This window comes from Parambassis ranga, chromosome 14, assembly GCF_900634625.1.
Source record: "Parambassis ranga chromosome 14, fParRan2.1, whole genome shotgun sequence".
NCBI classification, from domain to species: Eukaryota; Metazoa; Chordata; class Actinopteri; family Ambassidae; genus Parambassis; species Parambassis ranga.
In genome coordinates, this window is record NC_041034.1 from 9,318,806 (window position 1) to 9,333,011 (window position 14,206).

The following is a 14,206-nucleotide window of genomic DNA, read 5'->3' on the forward strand; positions in this document are numbered from 1 at the left end:
CATACCTTACATTTGATTCGCTTTGGAGAGTTACAAGAACAACACGTTTTTTTTTTAACTGAAGGAAATAAGAAAAAATAAAAAACACACCTTGGAAAAAAACAAGACTAGCTGGATGCCCAGCCATTAAAAACTTTCCTGTGACAGCATGTGGGGTAGATTTGGAGGAACTGAAAAGATAAGATCAAGCATCACAATTCAAAGAGGGTGTTAACATTGCAGCATGAAAATAATCACTGTGTAGGTATTTTCTGTGACGTCCACAGTGCTCATAGCGTGACTAAAATATTTTATCTCCGCTCTCACACACACGCATGACAGGACAGACAATGTCAAGACACTTTCCCAAAGACATACCTGCAGTGCAGAAATTTATTTTTTATTATGATGTGCTCGTCAAACACTAAATTCAGTTGTCATCGTCTAATCTGTTGCATGAGGTTGTCAAAGAATCCATATTGTATTGTTTTGTTAATACTTTACTGACAGTGTAAACATTTTATTTTATAGTAATATGTCGTGAACATTAAAAAGAACTTGGCTGGTTGTTGTCATAGCAACCACAGTATCAGTTCCCTTATCTATTTTATCTGTTCAGGAAATTTTAAAGTAGCATTTACAGAAGGACAAGTACCGTATGTAGAAAAGTGCCAATATGGCACTTTTTTCTGCTTTTTGTTCATCTACTCCTGTTGGTGTCTGATTGGATATGAATCTATGTTTAGGTCTGGACCACTACAGACCAGAGGTGTATGAGCACAGCAAACGTCTCCTTCTCCACCTCCTCATTGTTTTGTCCTGCAACAACAACTTCCAGGTCCGAATGAGATGTTAATACTTTGTAAAGGAGCAGTGAACATTGTATTCTTGTATCTTGTGATTTTCATTGTGCCACTAAGAACTTTTAATTTCTTTGTTTCCAGGTAATAGCTTCAGTTCTGATGCTGACAAGAGAGATCCGTGACAACAAGACGCTCACCATTAAGTCAAGCTACCACACAGAGTACCAGCAGTCATGTGAGTTACACAGTTCTCTGTTTTTTCACATAGGAGAGTGGGCTTTTTATTCATTGTGTACTCTTGGCTCCCTTTAGATGCACCTGACTTCCTCCGAGAGTGGCAGGCATCTCCTGTGGTGGACTCTGGACTCAGTTCAACGTCCAACTCATCCTCTGCCAGTCTGGGTGGCGGCAGCACTGCAGGCAGTGTTGGAAATCTTCCCGTTGTAACACCTGATGACCTGGAGGATCTGGAAGATACGCCCAATGAGACAGATGAGAAGACAAACAAACTCATTGAGTTTCTCTCTACCAGGTACACACAACTCCGCTGATCTATTTCCAGAGGCACCACTGTTGCATTTTGGTGCACAAATGTCAGAGGGTGTATTTGGTGTTCATTAAAACAATGTGCACTTTGCACATATAATAAGTTCTTGTGTAACATGTATGCGGTGTTACTGGTGGTGGGTATACAGTGCCTGGAGTACTGTGTTGTCATTGCTCAGAGCGTTCGGGCCACTGTGGGTGCATGAGGACATCACACCGAAGAACCCCAACTCCAAGAGCACAGAACAGCTCTCCAACTTCCTACGGCACGTCATGTCTGTCTTCAAGGAATCCAAGTCAGGTGAGAAATGCCACATATCACTCAATAGTAAAAATTAGAACAAACATAGATCCAAAATTGACTCATGAAACATCTTTGAATGTACAGTTTTGTAATATTGAACCATATGTCTAAATAGATTTCCACCTGGAGCAGCAGCTTAGTGACGTGGCCTTACAGACAGCTCTGTGCAGCTCCTCACGACACTATGCTGGGCGCTCCTTCCAAATCTTCAGAGCCCTCAAACAGCCAATCAACAATCACGCCGTCTCTGACCTTGTCTCACGTCTGGTTGAGGTTGTGGGAGAACATGGAGACGAAGTGCAGGTAAGAGTGAGAATACAACAACATCCAGCTAGAGACATTCAGACTTCAGACCCCTTTATTGTTGATGATGGTGCCTGTATGTATTATTGAGACATCTTTGTTTCAGGGATATGTGATGGAGGTGCTGTTGACACTGGAGTCAGTGGTGGTGAATCTCGCAGAGTGCCTGAAAAACAGCGACCTTATGGCCGCTCTTACCAGGTATGCCTCTGCTCATTTGTATTCCATACTTGTCTTTAAAAACATATTTTGGTGGAAATAAAAATGTAGTTTTAAATTTTTTATTTAATTAGAATAAATATATCCATTTGTTGAGCTTTCATTTTTCATACAAGGACAACATATACAACACACTGAACAATATGCAATGATGTTTCATTTATAGGACATCCTCGCCAGATTTTGTGACAAGTGATAAATTGATGAACAGAAAGAGCACAGGTCAGCTGAACTTTCCGGGCCCAGGATTCGTTGGTTTGTCATCACAACGCCACCAGCGCTCCTACTCAGTTCCCAAGAAGTTTGGTGAATGTGGAAACCAGCTGAGTGACCCCCCTCGCAGTGCAACACTGGATCGGATACAGGTAGGAATTTAAGATGCTTGTTTAGTTCATCACTTGAAAGAGATTCGTTGAGCATAGAACATCTCTCCAATTTTCACTTTACAGGCCTGCAACAGTCATGGTCTCGCTCGAATAGGAAGAACCCCAGGTTCCCGCACATCATCAACCAATCGTATTGATCCCAGCGTTCTGTCTGATCCTGCACATGTTTCCCATCCCTCAACAATACTAGCAACAGTATTCTGGGTGGCTGTGTCACTCATGGAGTCAGACTTTGAATTTGAATATCAGATGTCACTTCGCCTTGTTCACAAGCTGCTGTCAAAGGTAAATAAGAAGAAAGTCAATCTTAAAGGGAAAGTTGCTTTACTGTAGTCTAATAAGAGTAAAATGCAAGGACAATAAGTCTAAATCCTGTACTTCTTCATGATTCATGTGGATTTATTTCCCACCCTTTTAAAAGAAAATGTATACCTAAAATGTCAAGTAGTAGGATTAGCACCAACTTTCAGCTTCCATTATGGTAACAATTGTCTTTTTCCCCAGGTACCTCTTGACCGAGCAGAGAATCGTGAGCGTCTGGAGAAGCTGCAGGCACAGCTGGGATGGAGTGCGTTCTCTGGCATCCAGCAGCTTTTATTGAAGGGTTTTACCTCTCAGGCCACTTTTGACCTCACCTTACAGCTCTTTTGCCAACTCACGCCAGTGTCCCGCGTGCCTGTTGTTGACAGCTCGCAGTCTATAGGTGGGTACAGCAGATCACAGTCATTTAAGGGTCCTTTGTCTGTTCTTATTTATTTGTCTGAGTTAAACTGTTCCTCCCTCCTTGCAGGTTTCCCTCTGAATGTGTTGTGTCTGCTGCCTCACCTGGTGCAGCACTTTGGCCACCCAACGCAGTTTTGCAAGGAGAGTGCTGAGAGGATTGCGCAGGTACAGTCATACTACAAATTCTGTATTATTTGGTTTTTCAGACAGCCAGAAAAGATTAAAAGTAAATACATGCTGTTTTTCTCCCTTTCCTTATCTTCAGGTGTGTTTGGTGGAGAAGAACACAAAGCTGTCCCATTTGGCACATGTTATGACTCTCTATAAGACACGTTCCTACACACGGGACCCTTTTTCCTGGGTCAGTGTGGTTTGCCGCTACCTCCATGAGGCTTTCTCTGACATTACACTGAACATGGTCACTTATATGGCTGAGGTAAGTTGACAAGTATGTGTTACATACCTTATCTCTAGGTTTAGATTCAAGGATAAGAGCTCATGTCGATAGTTTGCTAAAAGCTGAAGGACAGGACAGTCATTCACAGTGTAGTGTTTTTCCTTTGCTGCATTGCATATTTGTCATGTACCAAATGTCACCCTCCGTCTTTCAGCTGCTGGATAAGGGTCTTCCCAGCATGCAGCAGTCTCTACTCCAGATCATCTACTGTCTGCTCAGCCACATGGATCTGACTGCTGTACAAGTCAAACAGTTCAATGGTGATGTCTTGAAGACCATTGAGAAATTTGTCCAGGTGTGTGTCTGTGTTTTTTTGTCATTGTGTAATATAAAGTATCTTCTTTTGTGTTTCTTATATGGTTTGACTTGTTATTTTATAGACGATACACTGGAAGGATGCTTTAAACATCTTAAAGCTGGTAGTATCACGCTCTGCCAGCCTAGTCCATCCAGTGTACGGCCACTCTCAGGGCGATCTCTCCAACCTTGAAGTCAGCAGAGTGTGGGATGGTTCAGCCAAGGCTCTGCCTGGGAAAACATTGGACTTTACATTTGACATCTCAGAGGTGAGGAAAGTGACACAGAAAGGGGGCATAGTTTTTTGTGATAATAAAACAACCAAAACCCTGCATGTGGAACTCCCTTTCCCACAGACACCAGTAATAGGGCGTCGGTTTGATGAGCTTCAGGGGTCAGGGGGCAGAGAGGGGAAGGCCAGAGCCATGGCTGTAACCCGCAGCACTTCCTCCACCTCTTCAGGATCTAATTCCAACACCATCCTGGTGCCTGTCAGCTGGAGGCGTCCACAATCATCTCAAGTAGGTTAAGCTTATAAAATGAATTGGTCTGTCAGTGTTCATAAGTCTTATTTATGGTATGCAGCTCTATCCATCCTTGTCATGACATATCTATTACTGTTATGTTAACACAGCAAATCAAAACTGTCACTCCATGATACATCTAGTAACATACTGGCATCCACCCACCCTTTGTTTTGACATTCAAATCTCTGTTGGTTTAATAGCACAAACAAAAACTGTTGTAGTGTGTATACTGTACACACACTATACAGAGAAAATAGCTGTATTGTAATATGTAATATATGTCTAGTCCCTGTTTAATTAATGCTTTTATTTCTTTTTGCCTTTCTCCTACATACAGAAAAGAACCAGAGAGAAGCTGGTGAATGTCTTGTCTCTTTGTGGACAGGAAGTAGGACTCACAAAGAATCCATCGGTAAGATACTTACCATCCCCTGTTCCCAATTCAATTTGAAAAATTCTACAAAAACAGAAGAGCAATGCTTCATGCCACCACTTCTAAGAAAGTTGCTTAAGATATAAAGACTGTTTTCTGCTTTCCTTTTATCAGGTGATCTTCTCATCTTGTGGTGACTTGGACATGATGGAGGTGCGGGAGAGTGGTGTGTCGTCTGAGGAGGGTGGTACCAGAGAGGACACTCTAGATGACACTGCCAGCGAGCAGCAGTTCAGGGTTTTCCGTGACTTTGACTTCTTGGACGTGGAGCTAGAAGATGGAGAGGTTAGATCCGTATGCTCATTTTATTTACAATGTCAGTGTTGAATTGTCTCTTGCTGTCCCCTTTACCTTATCCATCTGTTTGTCTTTAACATCAATATATTTAAAATGTATTTCTGTCCCTCCTCATCTCTCTCTCTCTATCTCTGTGTGTGTCTCTCTCCCCCTCGCTGCCTAGGAGCTCCAGGTAAGGTCTCTCACACTAAGCACTTAACATTAACTTTCATCAGCACTATGGTGTTTGCTGGCGCTCTTGATTCCAACTGAAAAAAGCAATGATTATGCTTCATTTTGCTCTCAGCTTGGTTGCAGAAATACATTTCTTTTTTCCATAATAGAACTAATGGTATTATAATTTCTTCAAGGGATAATCATGCTGAATGTGAACAGCCTTTCCAGCATAAATTCATGCCATGCATAACAGTTCATTTTGCATCTTGTGCTTGTAACTAAAGCAGCTATTCATCATTTTGAAAGTTCATTTTATTGCTTCTATTGCCTTTGCCCCCATCCTCCAACCTTGTGTGTGTGTGTGTTTTATATCTAGGGCGAAACTGTCGATAACTTTAACTGGGGTGTGCGCCGGCGATCTTTGGACAGCACAGAGCTGGGTGATCTATTGGAGGAGAGCCAGCATTCGGGCAGCACGCCAAGTCTGGGTCACGAAGACCCTCATGATTCAGACGAGTCCTCAGAGGAAGAGGAGTCTTCAACCAGCCAGAGCCTCTCTCATTCTCAGCTTGTGTGTAGCCTTGATTGTTGGACACTAACATTTACTGAAGCTTATAAAACCATATCTGTTATTGCAGTGACCCAGTTTAAAGAATCCAATCAATCAAAATGAATGATATTCCCGCTTGCCTTCCTGTTCCAGACAAACCCTTCTCCATCAGAGGAAACCAATCACACTGATTCTCTATCTACTTCTTATGACACATCGGCTGACCCCCAGTCCCTCAACGCCACAACCCCAGGCCAGGGAGTTCTCCATGATGGCCTGCATGTGAGTATCACTACACATATGCGGTTGGTTGTGCATTTGTATAGATACAATAGTTATAGTTAAACAAATTTTAACGGCTTTGCTTCCTCAGATAAGAGTGTGTGGTGAGGACGAGGACACGCAGGTCCAGGATGACGAGCTGTCACTGAGCGCCAACGAGCTCCCTCCCGGCTCTGACTGTGGGGAAAGCTTCACACTGGAGTTGCCAGGGCAACCACAGGATCAGTCGCTGAATCTGGATCGTGGCCTCAACTTGGACTACTGCCAACCCCCACTGGACTTTCTAGACCCAAACTGCCTGCCCAGGTGAATAGGAATAAAGGGTACTTTTTCATTGACTATATGACAATAATGGTCCGATTTAGTTAGATAATTAAGAATGCTATAAATGATTGAGACAAACGTTTATTTTGTCAAAACTTTTCTTTGTTGCTTAATAATATAAACTTTTGATTTGAATATTTATAAAGAATGTATTAAAAAACGTTTTTTTTCTTTTGCCCACATTTACATTGTGCCAGCTTACGTGATGATGTAGATGATTTGGAAGACCTTGGGTTTCCTCCTCCCCCTTCTCCATTTTTCTCTGCCATCTTGGCGGCATTCCAACCCACAGTGTGTGACGATGCTGAAGAGGCATGGCGCTGTCATATTAACCAGCTTGTAACTGACTCAGATGGGTCCTGTGCAGTCTACACCTTTCAAGTCTTCTCATCACTCTTTAAAGTAAATCACAGGAACACTTAGTTTTAATTATTTTAAAAATACAATTTTGGGATTGATGATTTTGTCTTCTCTTTAAGCAACGTCTCATATTAATATTGACATGTAATTCTTTCTTTCTTTCTTTTTTTTTCTTTTTTTTTTTCTTTTTTTTGTATTCTTTCTTTCCCAGAACATCCAAGGTAAATTCTGCACCTTGACAACCGATGTTGCCACCTACCTCGGCGAGGGCTTGAGGGGCATTGGATCAAAGTTCCTCAGGTCCTCACAGATGCTGGCCACATGCTCAGACTGTCCTACAATTTACATTGATGCCGACACAGTGAGTTCTGCATGCATATTTAGGTGATAGCATAGGGAATGTGATCAATCTGTCTAACGAAGTGAATTTACTTTTTCCAGATCATGTCCTATGGCCTCCTTGAAAAGATGAAGTTCAGTGCTCTGGAACTGCAGGAGTACCTAGATACCTACAATACTAAAGAGGAAGCTGCCGTATTGGTATCTCTTCCATCCTATTGACTAAAGTGTTGAGTTTTCTATTTTGCAAATGTTTGACTGAAATTAAAAACTAATTCTAGTGGCTGAGGAACTGCAAGGACACATTTCCTAGGTGCCCCGGTGACAGTGTAGTTACCTGCCAACCTGGAGACTCAGAGGAGAAGGTATGAAGAACTTCTTTTAAAGATATTTCAGTTGAAGGGCAAACAAGCTCCGTATCTAGGATCTGTGTGTTTATATTTCTGTCTCTCTGCCTCTCTGCTCCTCTAAAAAATGTGCTGTATTTGCATGTTTGCATTGACTTCTCTGTTTTACCCACCTATACTTTAACATATGAAGTTGGAGTTGTACACTGCTGACTAATTCTTAGTACACTGACTCTGAATACTCATGGTGTTGTGCATGTGTTTGATTGATGCTCTGTCTTCCTCTGACCTCAATCTGACGCCCTAACATGCTCTCTCGCTGTCTAGCAAATGGAATCTCTTGCAGTAAGTTTCTCTTACAAGTTTCTTTACTTTAACTGCTTAATTTACTCTGCACTAGATGATCAGCTACTTTTATTATTGTTCCTTTGCATCAGTGTGTGATCGGTGGGGTGAATGTGTGACTTTGTGTCTTCTCCACTCCTGATTAATCTGACATTAATTTCTTCACTAATGTCTTCTAGCAACTGGAGCTTTGTCAGAGGCTCTACAAGCTGCACTTCCAGCTCCTCCTATTGTTTCAGTCCTACTGCTCACTCATTGGTCAAGTCCATGCCATCAGCTCCGTGCCCGAGGTGAGCCAAGTCATACACCTTACACACATCACTCACAGCAATTTACAATTCAGTCCAAACAAAACAAAAGATGTTTTGACTGTTAAATGTGAAAAGATGTGTATCAATGTAAAATCTTCATCATCTGAACAAAGTTGATATAGAATAATTGACAATGTGATTAAACAGTGTTACGAAAATTCTGCCCTCCCAGTTCCTACTCTTGATATTTAGTCCACATTGTGGGACAAATAAAGGTTTTCTTAATCTTAATCTTAATCTTAATCTTCTTAGTATTGAATGAGAAATACTACTGTACTAATAATACATCCCTCCCTCTCAAACAATCACAATTATGTTCCTCCCCTCAGCTTCTGAACATGTCCAGAGAGCTCACTGACCTGAAGACCAGCCTGCAGGCTGCTGAGGCAGCTGTGGCCAGCGACTTGGAGCACAAACATTTGGCCCACACTCATGCACACGCCACCCAGGTGGCAGCCATGGTTGTGCCCAGCTTTCCCACATCTGAGGCGGCCGTGCAGGCCATACTAGAGTGCCTTAGGAACCATGAGTTCACCAAAGCTGTGCGGTACATCCAGGAGTGCAGGTAGCAATTCTCTCAGATGTCAACAACATTCAGATGCATACTGATGTGGGTATATTATGCCAATATCACTGTTTTCGTTTTTTTGACCTATCCTACCTTCTTTTTATCCATTTGTAGGAGGCAGTGGCCCAATGGAGTGTTCGGTGGCAGCTCAGAGAGCGAGGTCCAGACGCTGCTTAACGTCTACTTCCGTCACCAAACGCTGGGCCAGACGGGCACAATTGCCCTGGTTGGCTCTCGACAGGACCTCAGCCTGATCTGCTCCAAGCTACTGGAGCTCAACGGGGAAATCCGCGATATGATTCGCCGCGCCCAGGGGTACCGGGTTGTCACAACTTACCTCCCCGACTCCAGTGCCTCCGGGACCAGCCTCTGACAGGAACTCAGGAGCCCCCCACCCCCTCCTTCCCCACCTTTACCTCCTTCATCGCTGACACTTCCAAAACCACCTTCATATCCCTTGCTGCCATCCCAGACTGCTCTAACAGAGGGGGCTCAGCACCCACATACCTGGCCCCTGCCTCCTCCTGTGTGTCTGCTGCCCCGGCTGCACAGCTCCAGAGAACTACCTGCTTACTGCCCTGCCAAACATTAGAGCCAGAACCATATGTAGACACAAACTTTTCTCTGCTCTCCTCATCGTCATCCACTGTGAACTCTGAAAACTCGCTGCTTGATTTTCCGAAACCGCCAAATCTGTTCTCATCACATGCTTGCTCAAACATGCCAGGTCAACCTGATTTTACACTGCCACACACAAAAGAGCCAAAAAGGAGTTATGTAGATGAGAACACTAACCTCTACTGTCCTTTTAGAGGACATTCATCACACAGTTCACCACATTTACACAGCAACAAACACCTGACATGTAACGCTCTACCCACTGTAGCCTCTGAGCCCACCTTGCTCTCACACTCTTGCACAAACGTATCACCCAGTTCTTCTCGGGACTTACACCTTCCCCATTTTCCCCAAATTCCATACAAACATTCATCCTCATGCTCAACTTCACACCCGGGCCACTGCACGGTCTTAACTCACGGCCCTGCTCCATCCTCATCTCTCCTCCCTTCCCCTCCTCCCCCTCCTTGTCCCACCGGCCCAGGAGAGGCTGCAGCATGGAGTTGTTGTTGCTCCTTCGGGGGTGCTGCTATGCCCTTATCAAACTACCTGGGGAAGGTGGGGCATGCCGCCCTGCCCCTGTTGAAAGCAGGGGGGCTCCTGAATGCCAAACCATCAGATGTCCAGACCTAAGAGACAGCAGAGGATCACACCTCTGACTGAAAGTAACTCTTTCAGATTGATGACACCCCAGAGATACCTGGAAATTTTAAACTTGAAGGAATGAGAATCCCACCTGGTGTATAATGGGATGTATTTCTAAACCCACTGGATACTACAGATTGCTGCCTGCTGATAAAGATGACCTGATGTGTTTCTGAGAAAGCAGTGGATTAACTCCACAGCTAAATGTAAAAATGATGTGTTCCTAGTTTAAATCCTAATTGCTGGTCACCATTCAGCATCTACTCTGAGGACCTATCAAGACTTTTAGCCTGGATTTCTATCCGGGTTCCCGGATAAACTTAATACATGATTGAACCTGACTTGACAGTTGCTGCCTCCTTAAAGAAGGATGTATTTTGTTTGGTAGTATCACACAGAGACAGTGAGGAAACCACACGTGGCACTACATAAGAGCACTGGAAGATTTTCCTCTATTGCACTAAATGGAGTCTTGGTATTAGTTTTTTTAATGTTACAGAAAGGCGACTATTTTACTGTTTGTTGCTGTAAGAGAACAGGCTGTCACTTTCACTAAGAAGGAAAAGCCCAATGCTGGAGTAACTTCTCTCTCCTACTGTGTCTACTGTTCTGAAACCTCCTCTGGAGGAAACCGTGCAATGCATGACCCAGCTGAATGCTCTCTACTGTACACTAATGCCCCCATCACCCCCCAAACAGACTGACTGAAAGACTGGCCGACAGAGCAGACGCAGAACATTCAAGCGGAGTTCCTCATGCCGCTCTCTGTTTATGTTCTGTATCAGTGAACTAGCTTGTCCTCCTCCTCCTACTACTGTTGTAAACATTGGTAGAGTAATCTTGCCATTATCTGTGTGTGGCGTACACTCCTCTGTGGCTAGTGTATACACTATAATTCTCACTGTCACTGTAACACATGCCAAGACGACTGTGCATGTACACAAATATTTTTTGTCTGTCTGTTAATAGTCATACTCACACAACCATAGTAGCATATGTTTGTGTGTAGTTTGTAGTTACCTTACATGTTAAGGGAAATGCTGACATTCAGCACTCATTGTTGATGTTCGAAACAAAAGCTGTGCTACTACTGAACGCTTCCTGTCGTCAGCTCCTTTTGTGACTCTCCCTCAGTTTCCCCCTCTTTAACAGTCACCTGCTCTCTGCTGTACAAATGTCTTTTTTTCTCCCCCTTATTTATATCTGATCAGCTAGGAATCACTGATTTGAATTAGGTTTTATATTGATGTTCTTTCTCTCAAATCAAACTGCCATGCATGCATCTTCTGTTGTACTGTAGGGAGTGTTTGAAATATTGAAAAATCATTTTATCTGAAAGATGTGTTTGTATGAGATGCAAAAGGGAGCTTCAAGCTCACGTGTGTCTGTTTTTTTTCCATTCTTGTGTGCGGGAGAATGTGTGTTTGCATGCCAAACAAGAAGTTGCACATTTTTAGAGCTTTTTAGATGAAGACTGTAGTTGAGGTTTTTTTTCCACCTTGTAAATACTTTTACAGCCTTTGTGAAGTTTTGAGTTTATGCTCTGTACAAGTTGGTGTCAAAGTAAAGACATATCAAAAGTATATACTGTGCATTTGTTAAACCTTTAACAGCATGTCTTCCTTAGTATACACAAAGTGACAAATGTAGAATATTTAATGAACTTTTATTTTTTTATACAAAAATATTTTTCATGTGTACCAGGATCAAGGAAACTGTTGCACCAAACAAGTAAAGACAGAGATTCAGCTTCTTAATGGTGGCAGCATTAGCATGTGTGGAGGTCACACAGGGTAAAGCTCAGACAATGTATTTGAAGCTGTAGGTGGCATCGCAGGACAGCCTCATTCCCTTGCAGCGGCAGCACAGATCCTGACGGTGAGGCCTCTTCATGTTGATGTGCCTCTGCCTCTTCTCACAGCTGCAGCAGGTCTGAGAGCAACCCTGAGACACAGAGCCAGTTAAAGGTGGGTGCCCAGACTCAAAAAAATGAGTCATCCAATCTAGTTTAACCCAGAGACTCACACATAATGTGACAGCAGTATATACCTTGCAGAGGATGGACTCCACTCTGTAGGGGTTAAACCCCAACTGACACTTCCGGCAGAGCTGCTTGTAGTACACCTGTCAGGACAAGCATCACTCCGAATTAGATCAGCAGTTAATGAGTGTTAAATCACAATCCTACACCGAGTAACTGAGCCCTCACCTTGCTGGTTCCAGAGATGCACCACACATAAGCACTCTCCCACCGGATGTTGCACTTCTTACAGTGGAAAAAGCCATACCTCTGCTCCAGAAACTGAAAGTTAACACACACAAATATATTTCCAGACATTGTTTCGTATAATCCAGTTTTTGACCTTCTTGACTTTAGTTTTGAGTTTCTATATTGCAGGTTGTTTTACTTTATTGCACACAGTGGTGTTAAATGAGACCTAAAAGCTAATTTTTACAGAAAAAAATCTGGGTCTAGGTCTCCAGGGGGACATTTAACTCTAGTATGTGAGCAGTCATCACGAAGCAAATGTTCATGCAGGGAAACTGAATGTTTTTCAAAACCCACCTGAAAGCTGGAACCCTTTGAGGACTGGCGAAAAGCAGGCTTCGACTCCTTTTCTGGGTCGTCCACATATTGATCCGCGTCAGACTCGGCTCGTTCACTGGCCTCGGCAGATTTTCCTTCACTTCCACAGTCATCATGGAGCCACTTCTGGAAGAGCCTGCGGTCAAACACCGGCGAGTAGATGGATACTGGTCTGAAGAAGCGCAGGTTGCTCACCGGCGGAGTGTGGCACTGCGCTTTCCCGTCTGGTGTGAACAGATCCGGACTCTGTGGGGGCTTGAAGGAGGCAGGATGATCGTCGCAGAAAAGCGTCTTGGGACCCAGTGAGCATTGCACGACTTTATCCACTTTAGCGTTGACTTGCACGCCACACTCTTTGGTGATTGCCTTTTTCAGAGAAGGAAGAGGTAAAGTGGGGTTGACTTGCGAAAGGATTGCCTTGCAGAGCTCCAGGTAGTTGAGGCCCTGGGGGATCATGAAGCGGCCCTCTCTCTTTCCCCAGCTGCCGTCTGGAGCCGGTGGCGCGCCGACGGGGTTACCGTAGACATTGTATGGAGGAAACGTGGACAGGAACCCCTCCATCCTGGAGCCATGAAACCGGTCCAACTTGTTCCTGTTGGGATTTAAAAAGGCCTACAGTTCACGGCTTGTAGCCCTAATTGGTTAATTGGGAGCAGGGGTGCGCTGGCTCTAATGAAAGAGAAGTAAAAATAAAATAAAAGTCAATATCTGCATTTAATATCTGTGTGAAACACAAAAAATTCACATATAGTCTACATTAAGTAGCTTACAAAAAATTACATAATTTAAATATTAAATTTTACCAATAAAAATGTCAAATAATTTAGACTGGCAGTTTAAATAATTCATTTAAATATTTTATAATATTTACCCTATATGTTTTTTTCTGCAGCAGGTAGGGTACAATGCTTTAAGATTTGGGTTTTTAGATTATATTGGAGCTCCCCCTATAGCTCATGTTTGCCAGACCCCTCTGAGCAAGACAAAGCAGAGCGGCTGATTCACACCAGAATCTTTTTAGTTTGTTATTCAGTGATTCAGCTTCAATAATTGTAACAGTTTGGAGGATTTGTGCTGCAAAATTCATAAAAGCAACAACAGTTCCTATAACATGAAGAAGAACATAAAGAAACCAGATGTGTCAGAAGAGTCTAAATAGGAAATGAATGGGTTTGCACACAAAAGAACGGAAGAAACTAATGGCTCTATAGAAGCCTAAAATGTGTCTTAGAATAAATGGTGGCTCACTGACTCGACATAACACATTTTTTAATCGTCAAGGAATCCTTTAAAAAACATGAATGGCGCTATTCAGTGTAGCTAAATGGGTTTTAAATATAGTTTGAATGGCTCCCTAATTAGAACATTGTGTTTATTGTGATGCTGTCTCATTTGTGAGATCATTTTCTCACAAAAACCCTCTTCTGAATCACGGGATGTGGGTGCGTTCAGGTGCTGTCGGAATACCGGCCACGATGTGCTACAAGCCTTCAAAGAGAA

General features: G+C 43.2%; 2 protein-coding genes across 5 annotated transcripts in view; one reads left to right on the forward strand and one right to left on the reverse strand.

Annotated features, from left to right (window-relative positions):
* fryb (furry homolog b (Drosophila)) overlaps positions 1 to 11,591 on the forward strand; it is a 36,496-nt gene extending 24,905 nt beyond the window's left edge. For 3 of the 4 annotated variants that reach the window (XM_028422382.1, XM_028422384.1, XM_028422385.1), the window contains exons 40-66: positions 726 to 817; positions 924 to 1,017; positions 1,095 to 1,314; positions 1,478 to 1,629; positions 1,748 to 1,935; positions 2,042 to 2,136; positions 2,321 to 2,519; positions 2,604 to 2,825; positions 3,045 to 3,243; positions 3,331 to 3,428; positions 3,529 to 3,699; positions 3,875 to 4,015; positions 4,101 to 4,286; positions 4,374 to 4,538; positions 4,882 to 4,956; positions 5,092 to 5,262; positions 5,438 to 5,446; positions 5,807 to 6,001; positions 6,134 to 6,262; positions 6,354 to 6,568; positions 6,784 to 6,988; positions 7,158 to 7,307; positions 7,388 to 7,486; positions 7,567 to 7,650; positions 8,157 to 8,267; positions 8,618 to 8,853; positions 8,971 to 11,591. In XM_028422382.1, the coding sequence (XP_028278183.1) occupies positions 726 to 817; positions 924 to 1,017; positions 1,095 to 1,314; positions 1,478 to 1,629; positions 1,748 to 1,935; positions 2,042 to 2,136; positions 2,321 to 2,519; positions 2,604 to 2,825; positions 3,045 to 3,243; positions 3,331 to 3,428; positions 3,529 to 3,699; positions 3,875 to 4,015; positions 4,101 to 4,286; positions 4,374 to 4,538; positions 4,882 to 4,956; positions 5,092 to 5,262; positions 5,438 to 5,446; positions 5,807 to 6,001; positions 6,134 to 6,262; positions 6,354 to 6,568; positions 6,784 to 6,988; positions 7,158 to 7,307; positions 7,388 to 7,486; positions 7,567 to 7,650; positions 8,157 to 8,267; positions 8,618 to 8,853; positions 8,971 to 9,229 (4,160 nt within the window). In that variant the 3' untranslated portion in view covers positions 9,230 to 11,591. The remainder of the gene's footprint in view (positions 1 to 725; positions 818 to 923; positions 1,018 to 1,094; positions 1,315 to 1,477; positions 1,630 to 1,747; positions 1,936 to 2,041; positions 2,137 to 2,320; positions 2,520 to 2,603; positions 2,826 to 3,044; positions 3,244 to 3,330; positions 3,429 to 3,528; positions 3,700 to 3,874; positions 4,016 to 4,100; positions 4,287 to 4,373; positions 4,539 to 4,881; positions 4,957 to 5,091; positions 5,263 to 5,437; positions 5,447 to 5,806; positions 6,002 to 6,133; positions 6,263 to 6,353; positions 6,569 to 6,783; positions 6,989 to 7,157; positions 7,308 to 7,387; positions 7,487 to 7,566; positions 7,651 to 8,156; positions 8,268 to 8,617; positions 8,854 to 8,970) is intronic. The other variant, XM_028422383.1, reaches the window with a different exon arrangement.
* A 233-nt stretch (positions 11,592 to 11,824) lies between these two features.
* On the reverse strand, positions 11,825 to 13,297 carry zar1l (zygote arrest 1-like). Its single transcript, XM_028421869.1, has 4 exons — positions 12,686 to 13,297; positions 12,329 to 12,421; positions 12,169 to 12,243; positions 11,825 to 12,063 (listed from the first exon to the last, which is right to left on the reverse strand). The coding sequence occupies exons 1-4, from the start codon at positions 13,265 to 13,267 to the stop codon at positions 11,920 to 11,922; spliced, it is 894 nt and encodes a 297-aa protein (XP_028277670.1). The 5' UTR covers positions 13,268 to 13,297; the 3' UTR covers positions 11,825 to 11,919.
* Positions 13,298 to 14,206: the final 909 nt, after the last annotated feature.